This window comes from Ranitomeya imitator, chromosome 1 (assembly GCF_032444005.1).
Source record: "Ranitomeya imitator isolate aRanImi1 chromosome 1, aRanImi1.pri, whole genome shotgun sequence".
Lineage (NCBI taxonomy): Eukaryota > Metazoa > Chordata > Amphibia > Anura > Dendrobatidae > Ranitomeya > Ranitomeya imitator.
Window position 1 is genome coordinate 855048746 of NC_091282.1, and position 21423 is coordinate 855070168.

The window sequence follows — 21423 nt, forward strand, 5'->3', positions numbered from 1 at the left end:
CTGCTTCCAGCGATCCTGACGCTCCCCCTGCCGTCCCACGGTCTTCGGTGCTGCAGTTCTTCCCCTCTTCAGCGGTCACGTGGGACCGCTCATTAGAAAAATGAATAGGCGGCTCCACCTCCCACAGGGGTGGAGCCGCCTATTCATTTCTCTAATCAGCGGTAACGGTGACCGCTGATAGAGGAAGAGGCTGCAGCACAGAAGACCAGGCAGAGGGAGCGCCAGGATCGCTGGGACTAGGTAAGTATGTAATATTCACCTGTCCGCGTTCCAGCCGCCGGGCGTCGCTCCATCTTCCCGGCGTCGCTCCGATCTGACTGTTCAGGTCAGAGGGCGCGATGACGCATATAGTGTGCGCGGCGCCCTCTGCCTGATCAGTCAGTGCGGAGAGACGCCGGGACCGGACGCTGGGAGCTGCAAGCAAGAAAGGTGAGTATGGCGTTTTTTTTTTTTTTAATTGCAGCAGCAGCAATGGCAGAGCTTTCTATGGCACAGCTATTGGGCAGTACTGAACGGCACACAGCAGTATATGGCAGCTATGGGGCAGTACTGAACGGCACACAGCACTATATTGCAGCTATGGGGCAGTACTGAACGGCACACAGCACTATATGGCACAGCTATGGGGCAGTACTGAACTGCACACAGCACTATATGGCAGCTACGGGGCAGTACTGAACGGCACGCAGCACTATATGGCAGCTATGGGGCAGTACTGAACGGCACACAGCACTATATGGCAGCTATGGGGCAGTACTGAATGGCACACAACACTATATGGCAGCTATGGGGCAGTACTGAACGGCATACAGCACTATATGGCAGCTATGGGGCAGTACTGAACGGCACACAGCACTATATGGCAGCTATGGGGCAATAATGAACGGTGCAGAGCACTATATGGCAGAGCTTTATATGGAGCATCTTATGGGGCAATAATGAACGGTATAGAGCATCTATTTTTATTTTTGAAATTTACCAGTAGCTGCTGCATTTCCTACCCTAGGCTTATACTCGAGTCAATAAGTTTTCCCAGTTTTTTGTGGCAAAATTAGGGGGCTCTGCTTATACTCGGGTCGGCTTATACTCGAGTATATACGGTATATATATTTATATTATATATCCAAAAAATAGAGGCAGCACACCAAATCAGTGAAAATAACATATTATTTAATTGCCCATATGGTGACATTTCGGTACAGAGATGTGGACCTTTCTCAAGCAGTACAAAAGTGCAAGTGGGTGATATTTAAGGCAACCAAATTACCTAGGCATTTAGCAGCAATTACAAGGATTTAGGATATATCACATTGATTTACATGACATAAAGACATAGTGTAATAGTTCATAACCGATATGATATGTTAAGGTGCAAAAGTAATAATACATACATTCATACAATCAGATATACAGATCAATAACATAATTGGAGATCAATGACTGCAGTGTATAATTGACACAAAAAACATATATTTTTAGTGGTAGATCGACTCACTCAGCTGCTTAAAGAGTTAGTCACTGGAACACTATCTGTTTACGTTTTCAACTGGTTTATTAAAATCGTACTGCATAAGCCAGTCCAAAATTAGGTAACCAATCACAGCCCTTCTGGCATAGTGGGAAAAACAAAATGGCATACAGTACAGTCTTTGTGGCTGCGGGGATTTGCCTACTCAGGGGAACAAAAACAAGGTTCAGTTAACTTTAACACAAGCACAGCTCTGGAGCTCTCATCTCCAGGCACACCGAACACTAAATAAACTCTACATTTACGTTCTGGACCACGCCCTGGGGTAGTGATATGGTGAACAGCCTCCCACCCACTCTTCAGCTGTTAACAAAAACATAGCCCTTAATGTGGCCAATTAACCCTCTCTAAGCGCTTAGTATGTTGGAGCATTTTTCCAGTTTCCTGACACGTGACTAGGACAGGCTGCCATTTAAATTACTTGACAGATTACATTTTTGAAGAACCACTTTAATAGCTTCACTCTGCAGCATTAAATGAAATCTGTACATTTACCTCACACACTGGCGCCATTCCTTCAAGTGACGTGACTGCAGGAAGACAAGCTTTGGAGATAAAATAATTTGAACTGATTACTGCAGCCAATCAGAACCCAGGAATCGGCTGCAGCCTTCACTATTCCATCAGAAGGAACTTTCACTCTGATGGAATACCGAAGGCTGCACCTCATCAGTGACTATTGGTTGGCTGCAACGGTCACGTGACATTGGACTTGCGCTCTGACGGAAAACTGATGGCTGTAGTTGATCAGCGGCCGCTTTTCAGCTGTAGTGGACATGATACATCTTTATCATGTGACCACTGGGAGTCACAGTGTAAAAACTGGAGGAATGGCAACAGTTCAGATGGGAAGTATTGCTTTATTTTTTTTATTTTGTGCTGTAGAGTGGAAATACTAAAAAGACGTTGTTCAGCAATGGACAACCTTTTTAAGAATCTGAATAATGTACAAAACATAAACTTTGGTACACTTTTCGTTGACCACTAGGTGTGCAGGAAGAATTTTATGTATTGGGCAGTGACACACTTGACAGGTTAAGCGACTTGCAAAGCCATCATGATTCTCTGTTAAGTGGCGAGCCCATAATTGCCACTCTTGATCGTCAACCACAAATCTTTGTGCCATCCACTCAAGCTGCGAAATTTGACCTGCCTGATGACTTCTATAAATTGTCGGTGGAAGAGATCAAGCTTGAACAAAAACTAAGGTCAGTGGCCAGCAATTTACAAATGTGAAATAGATCTGAATGATTTATGATCTCTTAGAAGCCATTAATAAATTGTATATATAATATATTATTATATTATTATTTTTTTAATACCTTTTACCTAACTTTCATGTCCTTCAAATCATTGGGGTCCCGGTCTTGAGACTTCCATTGATTGATCTGAAGCATGATGTTTGGGAGGCAGATGTTAGGGAGGCAGAAGCACATACTTTCTATTGAGCCCTGACACTGCACCTGAACTTTGACAATCGACAGGACATGTAAGTAGAGGAGAAAATATTGGAAAACAAAACAGATAGTTACACTTTAAGAGGAACTGGTGGGACTTTCCATCTATTGACCTGTTCAGATTGCATTTTAGAAGGGCACTAGAAGAATTTTTAGTTTCTTTGAGTTTTTCAATTTTCCGATAATATATTCTGTTATATGTTAATAGTGAAAATTTATTTTATTTTTATTCGAATACAGTTCCATCTACAATTGTATAATCTGATTAACCTGTGTGAAATGCTTTTAATATTTGATGTGTCCCTTATTTTTTTACCAAGCTAAACTGTCCAATTTGTGTACAGCTGTGTATATTAGATGTGTACGGATATGGAAAGAACCTCCTTAGATGAAGGAGCTGCCAAGATTTCTATAGTACTTTTGAGGAAACGGGGTATTGGTGCTATGTAAAGAAACAGAGCGTCATACCTTGATTAAACATTTCAATAAGACTCCAAACCCACTGTAGGCTTCTTCAAACTTTATTGTAAAATTGGAGATATGCTGGAATTCTGAAGTTCCAATTTCCCTTTTTGTTATCCTGAGGCAAATCAACAATGTAACTTTGTGAAATTTTTAAAATTAAAACTGTATGTCCATTTTCTGTCTACAGCTATTATGCAAACATATGTGTCTCCATGGTTACAGAATGCCAACAAGTAACCTGATCCTGGAGCCATATTCCCTTCTGCTTATCCCCAAACACATGAGATGAAAATGGACCCAAACATATCACTGACTACAATGGACAATATTGATTTTTTTCATCTAGTGATGAAAAAAATCCAGCAAACCTCACTGGTGTACAAATATTCGAGGGTTGAAATGTACAATTATTCATTTTACCAAAGCAGCCGATGATCATTCGTTTTGGTTAAGATCTACCATTTCATTGGAGTTTTATCCAATGTGTATGAGCAAGACATAGGCATAATAACCACATCCTAAGACTTCATATTCGTAGCCTAAATGCCCCCATACACTTTGGACTAATGTCGGCTGCAAACACTGATATTGACTGGCTCGGCGACACTGTTTTTGGGGTCGCCAACTGACTGATGGTCTGGGTAGATATAGACCAGGTATGTCCAATTTCAGACTGCCAATCGCTATGTTCTCCCAAAGATAAACTGATGGGAGAGATGTCTGGTTATTTTTCACATCGAGAACACAGGAGAACTCAGCTGAGCAAGCAGCCTTGTGCCAAAAGTTCATCCAAATGAATCTTCAGTCAATGGTCATCCAGTGTGTGTGAGGGGCTGAAGTCTGCTTAGAAGCTGTATTTTTTCTGTCACCCATGACAGCACCACAAAAGTGAATCCGCCCTTCAAGGACAGGAAACTTTTAGGTAAAAAGGGCGGCACTTCACCCCATATCAGATGATTTTCTGTCCTTGACGGGGAAGCCTTGTTAGGACAGCGGCAGAAGAAAATAGGATTCTCTGCTGTGGCCAATGTCAGAAGGCTGGAAGCCCTTCTAGGGTCCAAGAGGATATCGTCCATTGGACAAGTTCGTCATCACCGCTTTGGTTGCCCGGCTACCGTGATCCCTGACTGCGCAGGGCGCGGTTTAGAAGTCGTGTCCTGATGATGCGCATCGGGGGAGGGTACTGGAAGCTGCAGTGAACACGTTGGCTGGCAGATCCAGCCTGGGCTCCATCATGGACACAGAGCAGCCTGTGTAGCAGCATCCAATGCAGCAGTTGGAGCCTGAGTATCAGCCACAGTGTCTCCAGCCACGGCGACAAAAGCGACCCCAGAAGAAGCAGGTATACCAGCAACCACGTATGGATAGACTGGGCAGCAGCAGTAGGAGTTACTCGGGTGGAGTATGCAGGATCAGGGATTCCAGGTTAAGTCAGCACAGCTCCAGCAGAATGGAGGATTCCGCTGTCTCCAGAAGAGATTTATCGGACATGATTCTGCGTCCTGTTCTGGTAACCTTGATATCTTCTGAGTGGTGAGTGATCTATGTGAAAGTTCAGCCTGGAAATGAGATTTTTCTTTCTCTTTTTTTTTTCCTCATCCTTTTCTGACGGTACCACGTAAAAAAAATGATCATCAAAAAACAACCACGGGTTAGCTAGGATTTGGACTAAGAAAATGTGCCAGTCCCTTTTATATATCCGACTATTTTGGAAGAGTCCACAAATTTTATCTCTAATTTGAAATCCCATATTACTGCGAAGTCAGAAAACTCCTTGATGTCACTGTCCCACTCAGAAGAAGTAAGGCATAAGATTTGGAGAGCCAAAAAATCTCTCCGGCTGTCTGATAATTCTGCTCTGTCAGAAGGAGGGTTCAGTGTGAATCCTCCTCAAGTTCGACCTCATCTGAGAGTGACACAGGGAGTGTACATAGCTTTCCCCTAGAAGAGGTGGAGAATTCAGTAAGGAAGCTAAGGTCCACAATAGGGTTAATAGACCAGAAGGCCAAGAAATCTGTTCAGGACATAATGTTTGAGCCCCTGGATCAGAAGAGACGCAAGACCTACCCCATTAACAAGAAACTTCAAGGGCTTATTGATAGAGAATGGGGAAAACCGGAGAATATATGCCCCTTTCAAGAGGAAATGTCCCTTTGAGGAAGAGGCTGCTACATCCTGGAACAAAGTTCCTAAACTTGATAAACAGGAAAGATATACGGTATATCTTGGTACCGTGTTAGTGAGTAGATAGAAAAATATTTAGAATTGAGAGTCCTCAGTATCAACCACTGAGGACTCTCAATTCTAAATATTTTTCTAAACGTGATGTAACAATTTCAAAGGCCTCAATAAAATCTTTACTTCCCTTTGAAGATATGAGATTATTAAAGGACCCCTTAGATAGCTGTGCCTGCTGAATGTGATTTTTTTTTCTTCAATACATATAATATTTAGTAAAGGTACCTTCACACATAACGATATCGTTAACGATATCGTTGCTTTTTGTGACGTAGCAACGATATCGTTAAGGAAATCGTTATGTGTGACAGCGACCAACGATCAGGCCCCTGCTGTGCCATCGGTGGTCGCTGAAGAAAGTCCAGAACTTTATTTCGTCGCTGGATCTCCCGCGGACATCGCTGGATCGGCGTGTGTGACACCGATCCAGCGATGTCTTCACTGGTAACCAGGGTAAACATCGGGTAACTAAGCGCAGTGCCGCGCTTAGTAACCCGATGTTTACCCTGGTTACCAGCGTAAAAGTAAAAAAAACAAACACTACATACTTACCTAACGCTGTCTGTCCCCAGCGCTCTACTTCTCTGCACTCCTCCTGCACTGGCTGTGAGCGTCGGTCAGCCGGAAAGCAGAGCGGTGACGTCACCGCTCTGCTTTCCGGCCGCTGTGCTCAGTCAGTGCAGGAGGAGTGCAGAGAAGCAGAGCGCCGGGGACAGACAGCGTTAGGTAAGTATGTAGTGTTTGTTTTTTTTACTTTTAGGATGGTAACCAGGGTAAACATCGGGTTACTAAGCGCAGCCCTGCGCTTAGTAACCCGATGTTTACCCTGGTTACCGGCATCGTTGGTCGCTGGAGAGCTGTCTGTGTGACAGCTCTCCAGCAACCAAACAGCGACGCTGCAGCGATCCGGATCGTTGTCGGTATTGCTGCAGCGTCGCGTAATGTGAAGGGGCCTTAAGTAAAATAGAGGGCAAGTCATTGAGGGATCAGTGATATGTCCATAAGCCATTCATATGAATAGCTAAACAGAGCATCACATAAAGCCCCGACCACAGACCGCCCTGGGGCACGAGCATCTCATTAACTGAAAATGGAAAATAAAGATTAAACAACAACCACAAGACAGATTTCATCACCCCAGGTATCATTTTAATCAGTAATGGTGCCAACCTGACAGTGTTTGTAGATTACTCAGCATAATCCTGCTGACAGGTCCCTTTAGTTCAGGATTTCTCGCAAAAAATTCCTGAGAAAAACCGGACATTTTCTGCAAGAAATCCGCAATTTTGATGCGGTTTTGCCGCATTTTTTTTCCGGACACTTCCCAATGCATTTTGTAGTGGGAAATCCGCAAACAAAACGCAAAATTAATGAACATGCTGCGGTTTTTACCGCGATGCGTTTTTTTCGCGGAAAAAAACGCATCATGTGCACAAAACATGCGGAATTCATTCTAAATGATGGGATGCTTATTGTATGCGTTTTTTTGTGGTTTTATAGCGTTTTTATCAGGAAAAACCGCGAAAAAACCGCAATGTGTGCACACAGCCTTAAACTAACATTACATAGGTTGAAAAAAAGACTCAAGTCCACAAGTTCAACTTTCTCCACCAATTACCATATTTTTCAGATAAGACTTATGTTTTTTGGGGAAATGGGTGTGCGTTTTATAATCCAAATGTAGTTTACCGGCTGTGGTGGAGTAGGGTCACTGCTGCAGAAAGCTGACAGCGGCGGCAGGAGTGGGGTGATGCTGCGGGCTCCAGGCTGGTAGGAGGTGTGTTCAGCTGTGCGGGTGCTCCGCTGACATTTTGTGGAAGCCTTGAGCCCTTTCACTTTCCATGGTTTTCAATGCTGTGGACTTCGGGAAAAAGACCACCGGTTGCTGCAAAAGGAAGCAAAATAGGGGTAAGAGCAGGACAATTGCACTGTAAACAAATGTGGATAGGAAAACGACTTAAAAGAACATAGAATAAAATATATATAATCTTGATTCTTGAACCAGGAGGCGGAGATACAAGTGTAGGTGGAGGTGGACTTGGCGGTGTATGTGGAAGAGGTAGGGGAGAATATATCCAACACTGTTTTTGTGGGCAGGGGGAGGTTCTTTTTAGTTTTGTTTTTTTTTGGAGGGGGGTGGGGAAGGCCCCAAAATTAAGCAAATGGCAAGTAGAGTATAACAATGGCTGACTGCAGCTGATATAGTTTTTTAGTCAGGTGGAAACACCGTTGGTGCACTTGTACTCACACATTTGCGATCCTGCTCCAGTGACTGAAATAATTATGGTACGTCGTCCTTGTAGCGGCGATCCAGCAGGGTGGCCAACTAGTAATCAGCAGTGGTAACAATCTGGGCAATTCGGCGGTCGTTGCGCAGGCACATCAGCATGTATTGGCTCATTTGTGCCAGGCTGCCCAGAGGCAACGACTAGCAGACCTTGGCGGTCTGCGTCCTCTGTATCACTCCAGCCATGCTCCAGTAATGCTCGTGAGCTGCTTTGAGTGTCACCCTGCTGTGAACACGGTTCCTCTTCCTCATACTCCAAAACTGTCCCCTGGCTGTACAGTTGGATACCTTGCCACTGTTGGTAAAAGATCCCACTCTCCAAGCCATGTGTGGACGACGGTATGAATGGACCCTGTTCCTTTTGCTCTTCTTCCTCCTGTGCCACCTCCTCATCCATCATCACCTAAAGCATTTTTTTTTCCAGCAGGCATAGAAGTGGTATAGTAATGCTCATGATGGTGTTATCAGCTCTGGTCACGTTGGTGGAGTATTCGAACCTGCTCAACACTGCACACTCATCCCACATGTATGTCCACTCATTGGTGGTGAAGTGGTGTTGTTCCACAGAGCGACTCAGCCATGCATGTTGGAGCTGAAATTCCAATTTTGCCTGCTGCTGCTCACACAGCCTTCAGCATATGCAAGGTGGAGTTCCACCTTTTTGGTATGTTACATATGAGGCGGTGAGCAGGAAGGCAGAAATGACGCTGCAGCGCAGACAGACAAGCAACAGCAGGGTGCAAAACGCCGAAAGCGCCCACCCACTGCCCGCACTTTCAGACGTGGGTAGAAGCTCTGCACAACCAAATTCAGCACATGCACCAGGTAAGTGATGTACGTCAAACCAGCTAGGCCCAGAGCTGCTACAAGATTTTGCTCATTATCGCACACCACCAGGCTGGGCTTGAAGTTCCCCGGCACTAACCACTCATCTGTCTACTGTTTGATCCCCATCCACAGCTCCTTCATGGTGTGGGATTTGTCCCCCACGCAAATGAGTTTCAGAACAGCCCACTGTGGTTTCCCCCTGGCTGTGCTGAAGTTGGTGGGGCAGGTCTTACTTTGACCTTATGAAGAGGCAGTGGAGGAAACTGAGTAGGAGGCAACATAGACAGAGAAACGTTCAGCAATCCTCGGTGGTGGTAGGACATGCCCTAGAACGTCTTTAGCCTGTGTCCCAGCCGACACTACATTTACACAGTGGGCACTTAGGGAAATGTAACGTTCCTGGCGGTGCGTAGTGGTCCACATATAGGTGGTTGTGTGGACCTTGCCACTGATGGTGTTGCACCAGCAGCCTTTCGACAAGCTTTATTAGGCTTGCGAACCCGAACAGTAACACGGACTTATGTTTGGAAGTCCGTGTTCCGGATTCGGTACCAAATACTAGGTGTCCAGTATGAACCTTGAACTTTACCATACTATTCGGGTTCGCTCATCCCTACTGCTCAGCTTACTTGTACCCAGGATGCCCAAGTCCTTCTCCTGTTTTGTAGTCCCGTTTAATGTATATGCAGCAACAGGATTCCCCCATCTTAGGTGCATTACCTTTTATCGACATTAAACCTCATTTGCCAAATGTCTGCCCATTCAGACATCTTATCCAGATTATTTTTTTAATATTGTCAAGGTCAGATTTTAATATCCTACATAGTTTGGTGTCGTCAACAAAGACTGACACTCTCTCAATCCCATCCACAATATCATTAATAAGGAGATGAAAAAAATCAAGATTTTTTTGTATTTTCATCATAGGACAGAGAAAATAAAGCAAGATTCTATGCTCAAGACTAAAGCTATGCGGGAAAGAGAAGAAAGACATGAAATGAAGAAATATAAATATACTGTTCTCAGAATCCGATTTCCAGACGACTATATATTACAAGGTGAGAGGAAGCTCTTAGAGATTATAAGGTCTGTGTAGGAAAATTAAATTGGATAAAGCAATCAAATGATCTCCTTAAAGTAAATGATTACTGTACCTCACGTGAAAGCAGCCTAGGATGCAGAAGTGCTGAGGGTGTGAAAATATATATTCTTCGGTGAATAATTTTTTTAAATATAAAAAGCTGTTAAAAGATAATAATGTCAGCATGTTTTGATGGGAGCGTGTAATTGCTCCAGGGTCACTGATTGCAGCCTTGTGGCATGAATGTAAATTTAGGATGTATTTTGGCTAAGTTAGCAGTTTACTAGTTGCAGTACTGTGTGAATGCGGTGAACGTCTACCACCACTGACTGACAGCTCTTTCCCTATATGCAGTAAAGACTATATGCACTACAGACGGGCAGGTGCCAGCTGTTGAATACAGCCATCATCTACCGCTTACCGCAGCGATCACCGTTTATTTCTGATCATTGCAGCTTAACCCATAAAATGCTGAGTTGTGCCATCCTGGTTGCATTTCAGTAATGGAGTCCATTGCTTACATAGTCTCATCACTGCCTTTAACACTGCCATGCTGGTACCCTTGTGAAGCCCAGCCACAGACTGGTTTTCATAGAAGATCCTGATGTATTCTACATATTAGGATATACCAGTATATATTAAAAACAATCAAACACAGGTTCAGGTACCTTATTAGGGCCAAAAAATAAAAAATTTCCCCCTTTAAAAACAAATAAGGTAAAAAAGCTGAATGTGTTCTGCTGAGTCCATTTTTGTTCAAACTATCAAAATGTAAAATGGTGGGTTTTTTTCCTAAACACTTAACTGGCTGCTCCTTAAGGCTATGTGCACACGTTCAGGAATTTTTGCGTTTTTTTTTTTTTTCGTGTTTTTTTGCTATAAAAAAGCAATAAAGCCATGAAAAAAACGCATACATTAAGCATCCTATTATTAGAATGCAATCCGCAATTTTTGTGTACATGTTGCGTTTTTTTCCGCGGTGAAATCGCATTCCAGAAAAAAACGCAGCATGTTCATTCCTTGTGCTGAAGCGAGGGGATTCCGCACACATAGGAATGCATTGATCTGCTTACTTTCCGCATGTGGCTATGCCCACCATGCGTGAAGTAAGCGGATCATGTGCAGTTGGACTCTCCTCCTGGCCCTGGGAACCATATAATTGTTAAAAAAAAAAGAAAGAATTAAAATAATAAATCGTGATATTCTCACCTTCCGGCGTCCATTGCAGCATTCCCGCTCCTCGCAATGCTTCCTTTTCCCAGTGATGCTTTGCGGCAATGACCCATGATGACGTAGATCTCGCGAGACCGCTACGTCATCTGAGGTCATTGCTGCTAGGCATTATTGGGAACAGGAGCATCGCCGGGGACGCCGGAAGGTGAGACTATCACGATTTATTATTTTTTTTATTGTTTTTAACATTAGATCTTTTTACTGTTGATGCTGCATAGGCAGCATCCATAGTAAAAATTTGGTCACACTTGTCAAACACTATGTTTGACAAGTGTGACCAACCTGTCATTCAGTTTTCTAAGTGATGCTACAGATCGCTTGGAAAACGATAGCATTCTGCAAGCTATTTATGCTTGTAAAACGCTAGTGTTTAGCGGGAAAATGCATGCCAATTCCGCATACGTTTTACCCACGGCACAGTTGCGGAATTGCTGCGGAAATTTCCGCGACAATTCCAGACGTGTGCACATAGCCTAAGGGGTTAAATAATGTCAGGAGTGATAGTAAAAGCCTTCAGTAAGTTTATATGCAGAGAGCGCCAAACTCAAAAATGTTTCCTATGAGTCTAAACAGGATCGGAAAAACAAAAGTTCACCCCTGTCTATAAATTGTACCTGACATTGCAGCTCCACAACCTATGGACATGTGTGGAGCCATTTTTGGCAAAAAGCCGCCATGTTTTCTCCTTCGCCTCATTGGGGGACACAGGACCATGGGTTATGCTGCTGTCACTAGGAGGCTGACACTAAGCTGAGACAAAAAAAAGGTTAGCTCCTCCCCTGCAGTATACACCCTCGTACTGGCTTCCAGATACCCAGTTTAAGCTTAGTGTCCGTAGGAGGCACACTGATTTTTATTTTCACGAATTTTTTCCTTTTAATCTATTCCGGACGAAGGGGGCGACGGGTCCTTTCTAGGTCCGATCTCCCCCGAACCAACAACAGGCGAGCACGGGAGTTTTACCTCTCCGTATCCTCTCCTGCGACGTGGGAGCCACTGCCTGAGCTGACATTTTTTGGGCGACGGTTTCTCCCCTAATAGGGCCCCGATCTCCCCTTTTTTATACAGACGAGCACTGGGTTTTCCTCCAGTATCCTCCTCTGCAGCCAGGCCTTTTTTATGCCGGACATATGCCCTGTCCACCAGGTTCTACCCTCGGCTGTACAGTGGCCCTATCCCCGTGGCGTCCGTGCAGACCACACTGCATCACCAATGTTCTGTGTGACTCAGGTGGTGGACGGTTCCTCTCCACCCCTCTCTCTCAGGGGCTGGTGGATTGAGGCTTCCCATTCCCTGCACCGTCCCAGCCATCCTAAGGTTCCTCTCACCTCCATAGGGTAAGTGTTCCGTGGGGGATGGGGGGGTCACAGCGGTCGGAGGGCTCCTCCTCATCTGGCACATTGGCGGGCTGCAGCGCAGTATGGTGGGCCGAGACGTCGGCCTTTTGCGGCCGCGCGCCGGCCCGGGGCCGCAAATTTAGCCCCCGGCTTCGGCCTGGCCGCTGGTCGCTGCCGATAGGCTCCGCCCACTCCTGCGCGTCATCGGCGGCGCCGCCCCCCGGTCCCTGGCGCTTCTCGCAGCCGCCGAGATCTCTCCTCTGATCTCGGCGGCCATCTTGGTCCACACATACACGCCGCAGCTCCAGCTCTGCCGCATCACGGAGGCACAGCGCCCACGTGCAGCTCTAGCTCGGCAGCTCAGTTCTCTGGATTCACAGCTCGGCTCCCCTGGACAGCGGGACACAGGACCGGGGTAAGGAGACATCGTCAGCTTCTCCTCTGCAGCGCCGCCCTCTGCTTCCCAGGCCAGATTATAGCCCCTGTGGTTTTTGTGCATTAGAGTCATGTCGCAGACTAGATCTAAAAAATCCTCTAAGGTGCATACGACCTTTTTTTCTGCGTGTACCACCTGTCAGGCCCCTCTTCCTAGGCCTCAAAGTTCCCCTCTCTGTTCTGCCTGCGATGCCCCATGTGCCCAGGAGCCCTCCACCGCCACCGACTCTGGCGTACCTAGTCCCCCCCCCGTGGGTCGCTTCTCTCTCTCAATCCGTGGATTTTTTAGCCACCGCCATCAAATCCATTCAAAATCCTCCCGGGGAACGAGGCAACCCGTTACAGGCGTTAAGAGATCCCTCCATAGCAGGGGAATCGTCGGTCAGCAGGGGCCGCTCTCTCCATAAAGAGGCTCGGTCATCCCGAAAGCGGATCCGCCCTACCTCTCCTGAACGCTCTCCTCGCCGTTCAGAATCTGGCAGCTCCCCCTCTCGCTCACCCTCTTTGGGGGCTCACAGCGTTCCCGACTCTGAACATGAGTCCGAGGTATCATTGGACCCGGAGGCTCCGGAGTTCAGAGCTACGGTCGACTCCCTCATTGTAGCAGTCAATCACGCTCTTAAAGTGGAGGATGACGCTAATTCCGCTCCGGAACACGCGGTCTCTTTTACCAGATCCAAACGTTCCCACAAATCCTTTGCCTCTCATCCAGCCTTTCTGGATATAGTCAGGCGTCACAGGGAGCATCCAGATAAGCGGTTTACGGGTAAGAAGAATCTGCTATCAAAGTACCCCTTCTCAGCGGATCTCGTGAAAGACTGGACGGATCCTCCCTTAGTAGATCCGCCGGTCTCGCGCCTAGCTTCTAAAACGCTTCTCTCAGTTCCGGAAGGCGCGTCAATTAAGAGCCCCACCGAACGCCAGATAGACTCGCTAGCTCGTTCGGTGTATGAAGCCTCTGGCTCTTCCCTGTCCCCCTCCTTCGCAGCGGCTTGGGTGTCCAAGGCTATGGTTTCCTGGGCGGATGCTCTAGCGAAATCCATTAACGAACAGGACCTCCCGTCTGATATGGCAGACCTAGCCAAGCAGTTAGCCATGGCTAGCGATTATGTGATGTTCGCATCCCTCGACGCGGCGAATTGCGCAGCTTCCGCGGCTTCCAACGCCATCGCTATCGCGGGAAACCGAGACAACCCAGATCCCGAGGGTCCAGACCTCCCAGATTCCCGTCTCAATGACTCGGGAACGACGCCAGTCGATACCTTCAGAGTAGGCGGACGCCTGCTCCTTTTTCAGCAAGCCTGGCTCTCCGTCGTGCACGACGAATGGGTCAGGGATCTGGTATCGTCAGGCTACAAGATAGAGTTCTCCTCTCCTCCCCCAACTCGGTTTTTCCCCTCTCGTCTTCCCAGCTCGGCAGCTCAGTCTCGCGCCCTTCTTTGCGCCATTCACACCCTCCGCCAGAGCGGGGTCATTGTCCCGGTCCCGGAACACGAGAGGTTCAAAGGTTTCTACTCAAACCTCTTCGTCGTGCCAAAGAAGGACGGAAAAGTGCGGCCCATTTTGGATCTGAAGCTCCTGAACAAGTGCGTAAGAGTCCGGCATTTCAGGATGGAATCGCTCAGATCGGTCATCTCTTCGATGGAAAGAGGGGAATTTCTGGCCTCGATAGACATCAAGGATGCCTATCTTCACATCCCGATTTTCCCGCCTCATCAAAGGTTCCTCCGCTTTGCCATTCGGGAGGACCACTTCCAGTTCACGGCCTTACCCTTCGGTCTCGCCACTGCGCCCAGGGTATTTACCAAGGTCATGGCGGCTGTCATGGCCATTCTTCATTCTCGAGGAGTCGTCGTGTTACCTTACTTAGACGATCTCCTCATAAAGGGCCCGTCTTTTCAAGCCTGCGAGTCAAGCGTCCACATTACCCTGGATTCTCTTTCGCGCCTAGGTTGGTTGATCAACTGGGACAAATCCGCTCCCGTTCCGGCCCGTCGGATCTCCTTTCTGGGAATGATCCTGGACACTTCAAGGGGACTGGTCTTTCTTCCTCGGTCCAAGGCCCTAGCACTTCAGAAGGGAGCCCGAACGCTCTGTCATCCCCGCCCGCGAACCATTCGGTTCGCCATGAAGATTCTGGGAAAGATGGTTGCCACAATCGAAGCAGTTTCTTTTGCTCAACTCCATCTCCGTCCCTTGCAACAGGCTTTGCTGGACAGCTGGGACAGGAGTATCTCATCTCTCGACCGCCCTTGTCCCCTGTCCCCACGGGTCAGACAATCTCTCGTATGGTGGACCCTGGGCCCATCTCTTCTCCAGGGGAAGTCCTTCCTCCCGATCCGCTGGTTAGTGGTAACTACCGACGCCAGTCTTCTTGGCTGGGGGGCGGTGTTCCTCCACCACTCTGCCCAGGGCCGCTGGACAGTTCGGGAATCCAAACTCCCCATCAACATCCTGGAGATTCGTGCTATCAGACTTGCTCTGAGTCGCTTTCACGCCCTGCTCGCGGGTCACCCAGTACGTGTCCAATCGGACAACGTCACGGCGGTGGCTTACATCAACCACCAGGGGGGTACCCGCAGCAGGGCGGCGATGCAGGAAGTCTCCCTCATCCTTCGTTGGGCCGAAACCAACCATTCCATCATCTCTGCGGTGCACATTCCGGGAGTCGAGAACTGGGCGGCGGACTTCTTGAGCCGCCAGGGCCTTGCCTCGGGGGAGTGGGAACTCCACCCACAGGTTTTTCACCAGATCTGTCTTCGCTGGGGGACCCCGGACGTGGATCTGATGGCGTCCAGATTGAACGCCAAAGTCCACAACTTCATTGCTCGATCTCGGGATCCCCAGGCCATTGGAGTGGACGCGCTGATCTCTCCGTGGCATCAATTTCAGCTCCCATATGTGTTCCCTCCCCTTCCCTTACTGCCGAAGGTGACCCGAAAGATCAAGACGGAGGGAGTTCCAGTCATCCTGGTCGCCCCAGACTGGCCTCGTCGCGCTTGGTACGCGGAGCTCGTTCAGCTCGTAGCCGACGTTCCCTTGCGGTTGCCAGACCGCCCAGACCTGCTTCGCCAAGGACCGACCTACCATCAGAGCTCAGGGGCCCTACGTTTAACGGCGTGGCTGTTGAAACCTGGATTCTAACTCGTGCCGGTTTCTCTCAGCAGGTCATCCCCACCATGTTAAGTGCTCGCAAGGCGTCTTCCGCCTCCATTTACCACCGCGTATGGAAAACCTTCTTCTCATGGTGCAGGCTCCGGGGTCACCCTCCGCTCGTTTTCTCTATCCCTTGCATCTTGAATTTCCTTCAGTCGGGTCTGGACTCCGGTTTGGCCCTGAGTTCCCTCAAAGGTCAGATCTCAGCGTTATCCGTGCTTTTCCAGCGTAGGATCGCCACCAACCTTCAAGTCAGGACTTTCATCCAGGGAGTCTCCCATGTGGTTCCTCCCTACAGGATGCCGCTAGAGACCTGGGATCTCAACTTGGTCCTCGGGGTTCTTCAGGAACCTCCGTTCGAACCCCTTCAAGACGTTCCGCTCTCTGTCCTCTCTTGGAAGGTTTCCTTCCTGGTAGCGGTGACGTCCATCAGAAGGGTTTCAGAGCTCGCCGCTTTATCCTGCCGGGCTCCTTTCCTTGCCTTTCATCAGGACAAGGTAGTCCTACGTCCTTCTCCGGCATTTCTCCCGTAGGTGGTCTCATCTTTCCACCTCAATGAGGACATCATTCTTCCCTCCTTTTGCCCGCAGCCCAAACATAGGGTCGAGAAGGCCCTCCATACCCTGGACGTGGTAAGGGCCCTCAGGAGGTACATTTCCAGAACGGCTCATTTCAGAAAATCGGACGCCCTTTTCGTGCTCCCGGAAGGTCACAGAAAGGGTTTGGCTGCGTCTAAATCCACGATAGCCAGATGGATCCAATCTGCTATCCAGGAATCCTATCGGGTCAGGGGCAGTCCTATCCCGGCGGGGATTAGAGCTCACTCCACTCGGTCGATGGGTGCTTCCTGGGCCATCCGGCACCAGGCCACAGCGGAGCAGGTTTGCAAGGCCGCAACGTGGTCCAGCCTGCATACTTTCACAAAGCATTACAATGTTCACATTCACTCCTCTGCGGACGCGGCCCTTGGCAGGCGTATCCTGCAGGCGGCCGTTGCGCATTTGTAGTCAGATGGTACACGGAGTTATTTGGTTGTATTGTTTCCCTCCCAGGGACTGCTTTGGGACGTCCCATGGTCCTGTGTCCCCCAATGAGGCGAAGGAGAAATAGGGATTTTTGTGTGTACTCACCGTAAAATCCTTTTCTCCGAGCCACTCATTGGGGGACACAGCACCCACCCTGGTAGCCTTTCGGCTCGTGACCTTGTTTTTTGATCTTGACTGTTTGTTTGACATGTTATATTCTAATGTTACTTGTTATATTGTTAATATCCTACTGCTTTTGCACTAAACTGGGTATCTGGAAGCCAGTACGAGGGTGTATACTGCAGGGGAGGAGCTAACCTTTTTTTTGTCTCAGCTTAGTGTCAGCCTCCTAGTGACAGCAGCATAACCCATGGTCCTGTGTCCCCCAATGAGTGGCTCGGAGAAAAGGATTTTACGGTGAGTACACACAAAAATCCCTATTTTCTTATCTTGTACAACCTATTGTCCTCTTTATATATGATTATGCTGAATCAGAGCTGTTTGCAAAGTGGTGAACATGCATGGTCCTCTTCTCTGGGCATGGCTATGGGACATGCAGAAACCACCAACATTTCCAAGTTACTAATGTATATCCTTTGTTCAAATGTCTTCTGCAATTTCAGGTCTATTCTATCCCCAGGAAAGGTTGTCTGTTTTGGTCGATTTTATTCGCCAGCATCTGCAGAATGACTGGCTTCCTTTTGAACTTATTTCTCCAGGTGGTCAAAAGTTGGAAGATGAACAGGCTACATTTATTGAGTATGGTTTGGTAAGTAGAAGATTGGGTAGCAAAAATTGAAAATGTCCAGTGTATTTTCCCCTTGTTAACAGACTGAATAGGATTATTGGCGGAGCTGATATCATTCTTTACTTACGGTATGTGAAATTTCAGTTGAGTTAAAGAAAGCTTGATTGAGTCAATGTAGCTCATTATAGTTAGAATAAAAAAAATAAGATGTGGTCAATGGGTAATAATTGGAGATGAGCGAATCGATTTGTTGCATTGTAAATTTGAATAATCTCTTGAATCACCTAAAATCGCCATCATCATTCCCCACATTGCAGAAGAAGACATTATCCCATGACCTCCGGATTGACCGGGTGACCTTCCGCATCCTCCTCATAATGCCTTAACTGTCTTATCACTTCACATAGCAAAGCAAATTAGGAGGGACAATTATAAAATTATACAATTCAGTATAAAAACAGAAGCAGGAAATTTAGCAGCCATTTTGTGGTGATTATGGATAGTGAGAGGACATCTCACATCTAACCGCCATGGAGATAGGATAGAAAACCATAAAATACTCAAACTTCGTGTGACAGAACAGCAAAGAAGATTAGTGTGCAAGAAAAAGAGAATGATACAGACTGAACTGATATGGAGAGAGATAGGAGAGTAAATAGTCAGTAAGGGTGGGCCAAGATGGGGGCCTCATAGCTTGCAAGAGCAATGTCTGGTTATACTGCTAGTGCTTCCATTCAATCACATATTTTGTGCATTTATGAAGAAGCGAGCCACCAATATTGCGGAAAGCACAAAAAACAATAAATTCTGTGACTGCCTTAAAGCGTGCGTGTCACAAACCATACTGATTTTTTGCACACCTGTTACCTTGGTCTACTTTTGACGTACGTACACGTACCACCAGTACTATAGCCTGTTGCTCTTCTATTCTTGGCATTTACCTAGGTTTATTTGGTTACTTCTTTTTAGGAAGAGGAAATTATGACATACTAAAACATAAAAAAGAGAATTTTATAAATACAGTCTTTTAACTGTGACACAAATGCTTTGTGAGGCAGGTCTCAAACAACAGTACTGCATTTTTTCACACCTGTTTTATCAGTCGAATTTACTTATGTACACGCCCCACAATACTGCGCTGTTGCAGCTGTGGATTTTTTTGGCATTCACCTAGCATTCCTTGGTAGATCCTTTTTGGGAAGGGGGTAATTATAGTTGTATTAAAAAAAAAGTTAATTCTTAAAAAAAAAACATGGTAAAAAAGTGGTGATGGATGGGGCAATTTAAAAAAAAAAAAAACATTAATACTACAGTATCTGGCAATATAAATATGAGAACCTTAAGTAGCACCACAACTGGCACCAATCTAGGCAGTAGTACTAAATACAGGTCAAAGTTCTTTTCCGTTGAATCCTTCGGGCATATAGTTGGGATGTTATGGACTATATGATATATCACTCCTCACAGTCACAGCAAGCTGAATGATGTTACCTCCGACCATGATACTGTCATTGTTCTGCACATTCCTCCTCTGCCACCTTAACAGTTAATATTTTCAGTTATGGACTTTCACTTATGCCAATCACATCTTTGTCATTTCTGACCTCTGATGTCCCCTAAACCATAGGGAATTCTGAGTGCTGAGGAGGAATTTCTTCCAGTTGATGCTTTGGATGAGAGTAGTAAGCATTTAAACTTGTATGAGGTGGGGTGGAGGCCATAACTGAAGCCCAGCTATGATAGTACTAGTTGTAGGGGCACGGGCAGCTGGGGTGGTAATAGCACTCAGAGTCAGGGAAAATCTAGAATTGGGAATCAGAAGCTCAGGAGATTTTCTACAATGAAACTACTGTTAACTAGCTAAGGGATGATGCTGGACTAGACCTGTGAACCTTATCGAGGAGATCATGTCATTAGAGGATGCGGATGGTGGCCTTGACGATAAAGAGTGGGGCCGACTCACTCAGATTCTGTTTAGAATTGGAGCCTCTACTACCCTCACAAAACTGTAATCTCACCAGATCGTGGGCTAACGCTGTTGAAAATTCAAATCAAATATGCTAGAAATCTGAGGGAAATCGTCTGACTTGCGAATTATCTTTTTGAGAAAAATCTTATCTTTAGGTCTTCTGTAAAGGTAAATCAAAAATCTTAAAACTTACTGCAAATGTGCTCTGTTGAAAAAAAAAAATATATATTTAGGTAGGCGTATTAAGAAATGCACATTTTAATATTTCCAAAGTGTAATATATGACTCCCTGTATTTACCTAATAATATTTTCTTTAGGTCAAAGGGGTTTTCCCATCTTAGAATATTATGGTATATGATTATGATCAGTGTGTGTCCTCTAGCTGGGATCCTGTTTAATTAGGGAAAATAATGGACTGGATCATTGGCTACAGAAACCCAACCATCCAGTGCGTAGTGAACTACAACACAGTTCTGCATTCATGGGAACGTGACTTTGGGACAGTTCCTAACAAAGGGGGTGGACAGAAGCACCACTATGGAGGAAACCTCATTGAAGGAGTGGTAGGCGTCCAAACCAAAACCTTCACAGATGAAAAGCGTTTATGTATCTTAACCCTTTCGTGCCAGAGCCCGTTTGTGACGGGGCCAATTTTTACAATTCTGGCAAGTGTCACTTTATGAGTTAATAACTCTGGAACGCTTCAACGTATCTCAGTGTTTCTGAGATTGTCTTTTCGTGACATATTGTACTTCAAGATAGTGGTAAAATTTGTTTGATAGACCTTGCGTTTGATTCTGAAAATATTGGAAATTTTGCTAAAATTTTGAAAATGTCACATTTTTTTAACTTTTAATCTTTATACCATTAACCAGACAGATATGTCACACAAAATAGTTCATAAATAACATTTCCCACATGTCTACTTTACTTCAGCAAAACTTTTGAAACATGTTTTTTTGGTGCAAAGTTAGAAGGGTTAAAAGTTGATCAGCAATTTCTCATTTTTCCATAAAATTAACCAAACTATTTTTTAGGGACCACATCACATTTGAAGTGACTTTGAGGGGCCTATATGGCAGAAAATACCCAAAAGTGACACCATTCTAAAAACTCCCCCCTTCAAGGTGCTCAAAATCACATTCGAGAAATTTAGTAATCCATCAGGTGCTTCACAGGAATTAATGGAATGTGGAAGGAAAAAATAACATTTAATTTTTTCCCACAAAAAGGTTACTTTAGCTCCAATTTTTCATTTTAAAGCTACATCCTCAATAATCGGCAGCGCTTTGGACACAGCACATGTCCACTGAGTCCAAAGCGCTGAAGGCTTTTGAACGCAGGTGATTCTGCATTGTGTTCATTGAACCGTGCGGAATCACCACATCCAATATATTGTATGGGTGAAATTTATCTTGCAGAGACTCGCGTCTCCGCAAGATAAATTGACATACTGCAGTCTGGAAAGATGCGCCACATGTCTGTTTTCACAAGTAAACCGCAGGCGTCGGTGCACGCATAGTGGACATGGGATTTCTTGAAATCCCATACACTACGCTGTAACATCTGAACACTGCGGGTTGGACAGTTGATCCCATTTTGTAAAGTACACCTCTCAAGGAATTCCTCTAGGGG

General features: G+C 46.2%; 1 protein-coding gene across 1 annotated transcript in view; it reads left to right on the forward strand.

Annotated features, from left to right (window-relative positions):
* Nucleotides 1-21423, forward strand: part of UBXN6 (UBX domain protein 6) — an 85913-nt gene that overhangs the window by 43776 nt on the left and 20714 nt on the right. Inside the window, exons 8-10 of the mRNA XM_069741768.1 lie at nucleotides 2517-2736; nucleotides 9731-9861; nucleotides 17694-17839. Of these exons, the coding sequence (XP_069597869.1) occupies nucleotides 2517-2736; nucleotides 9731-9861; nucleotides 17694-17839 (497 nt within the window). The remainder of the gene's footprint in view (nucleotides 1-2516; nucleotides 2737-9730; nucleotides 9862-17693; nucleotides 17840-21423) is intronic.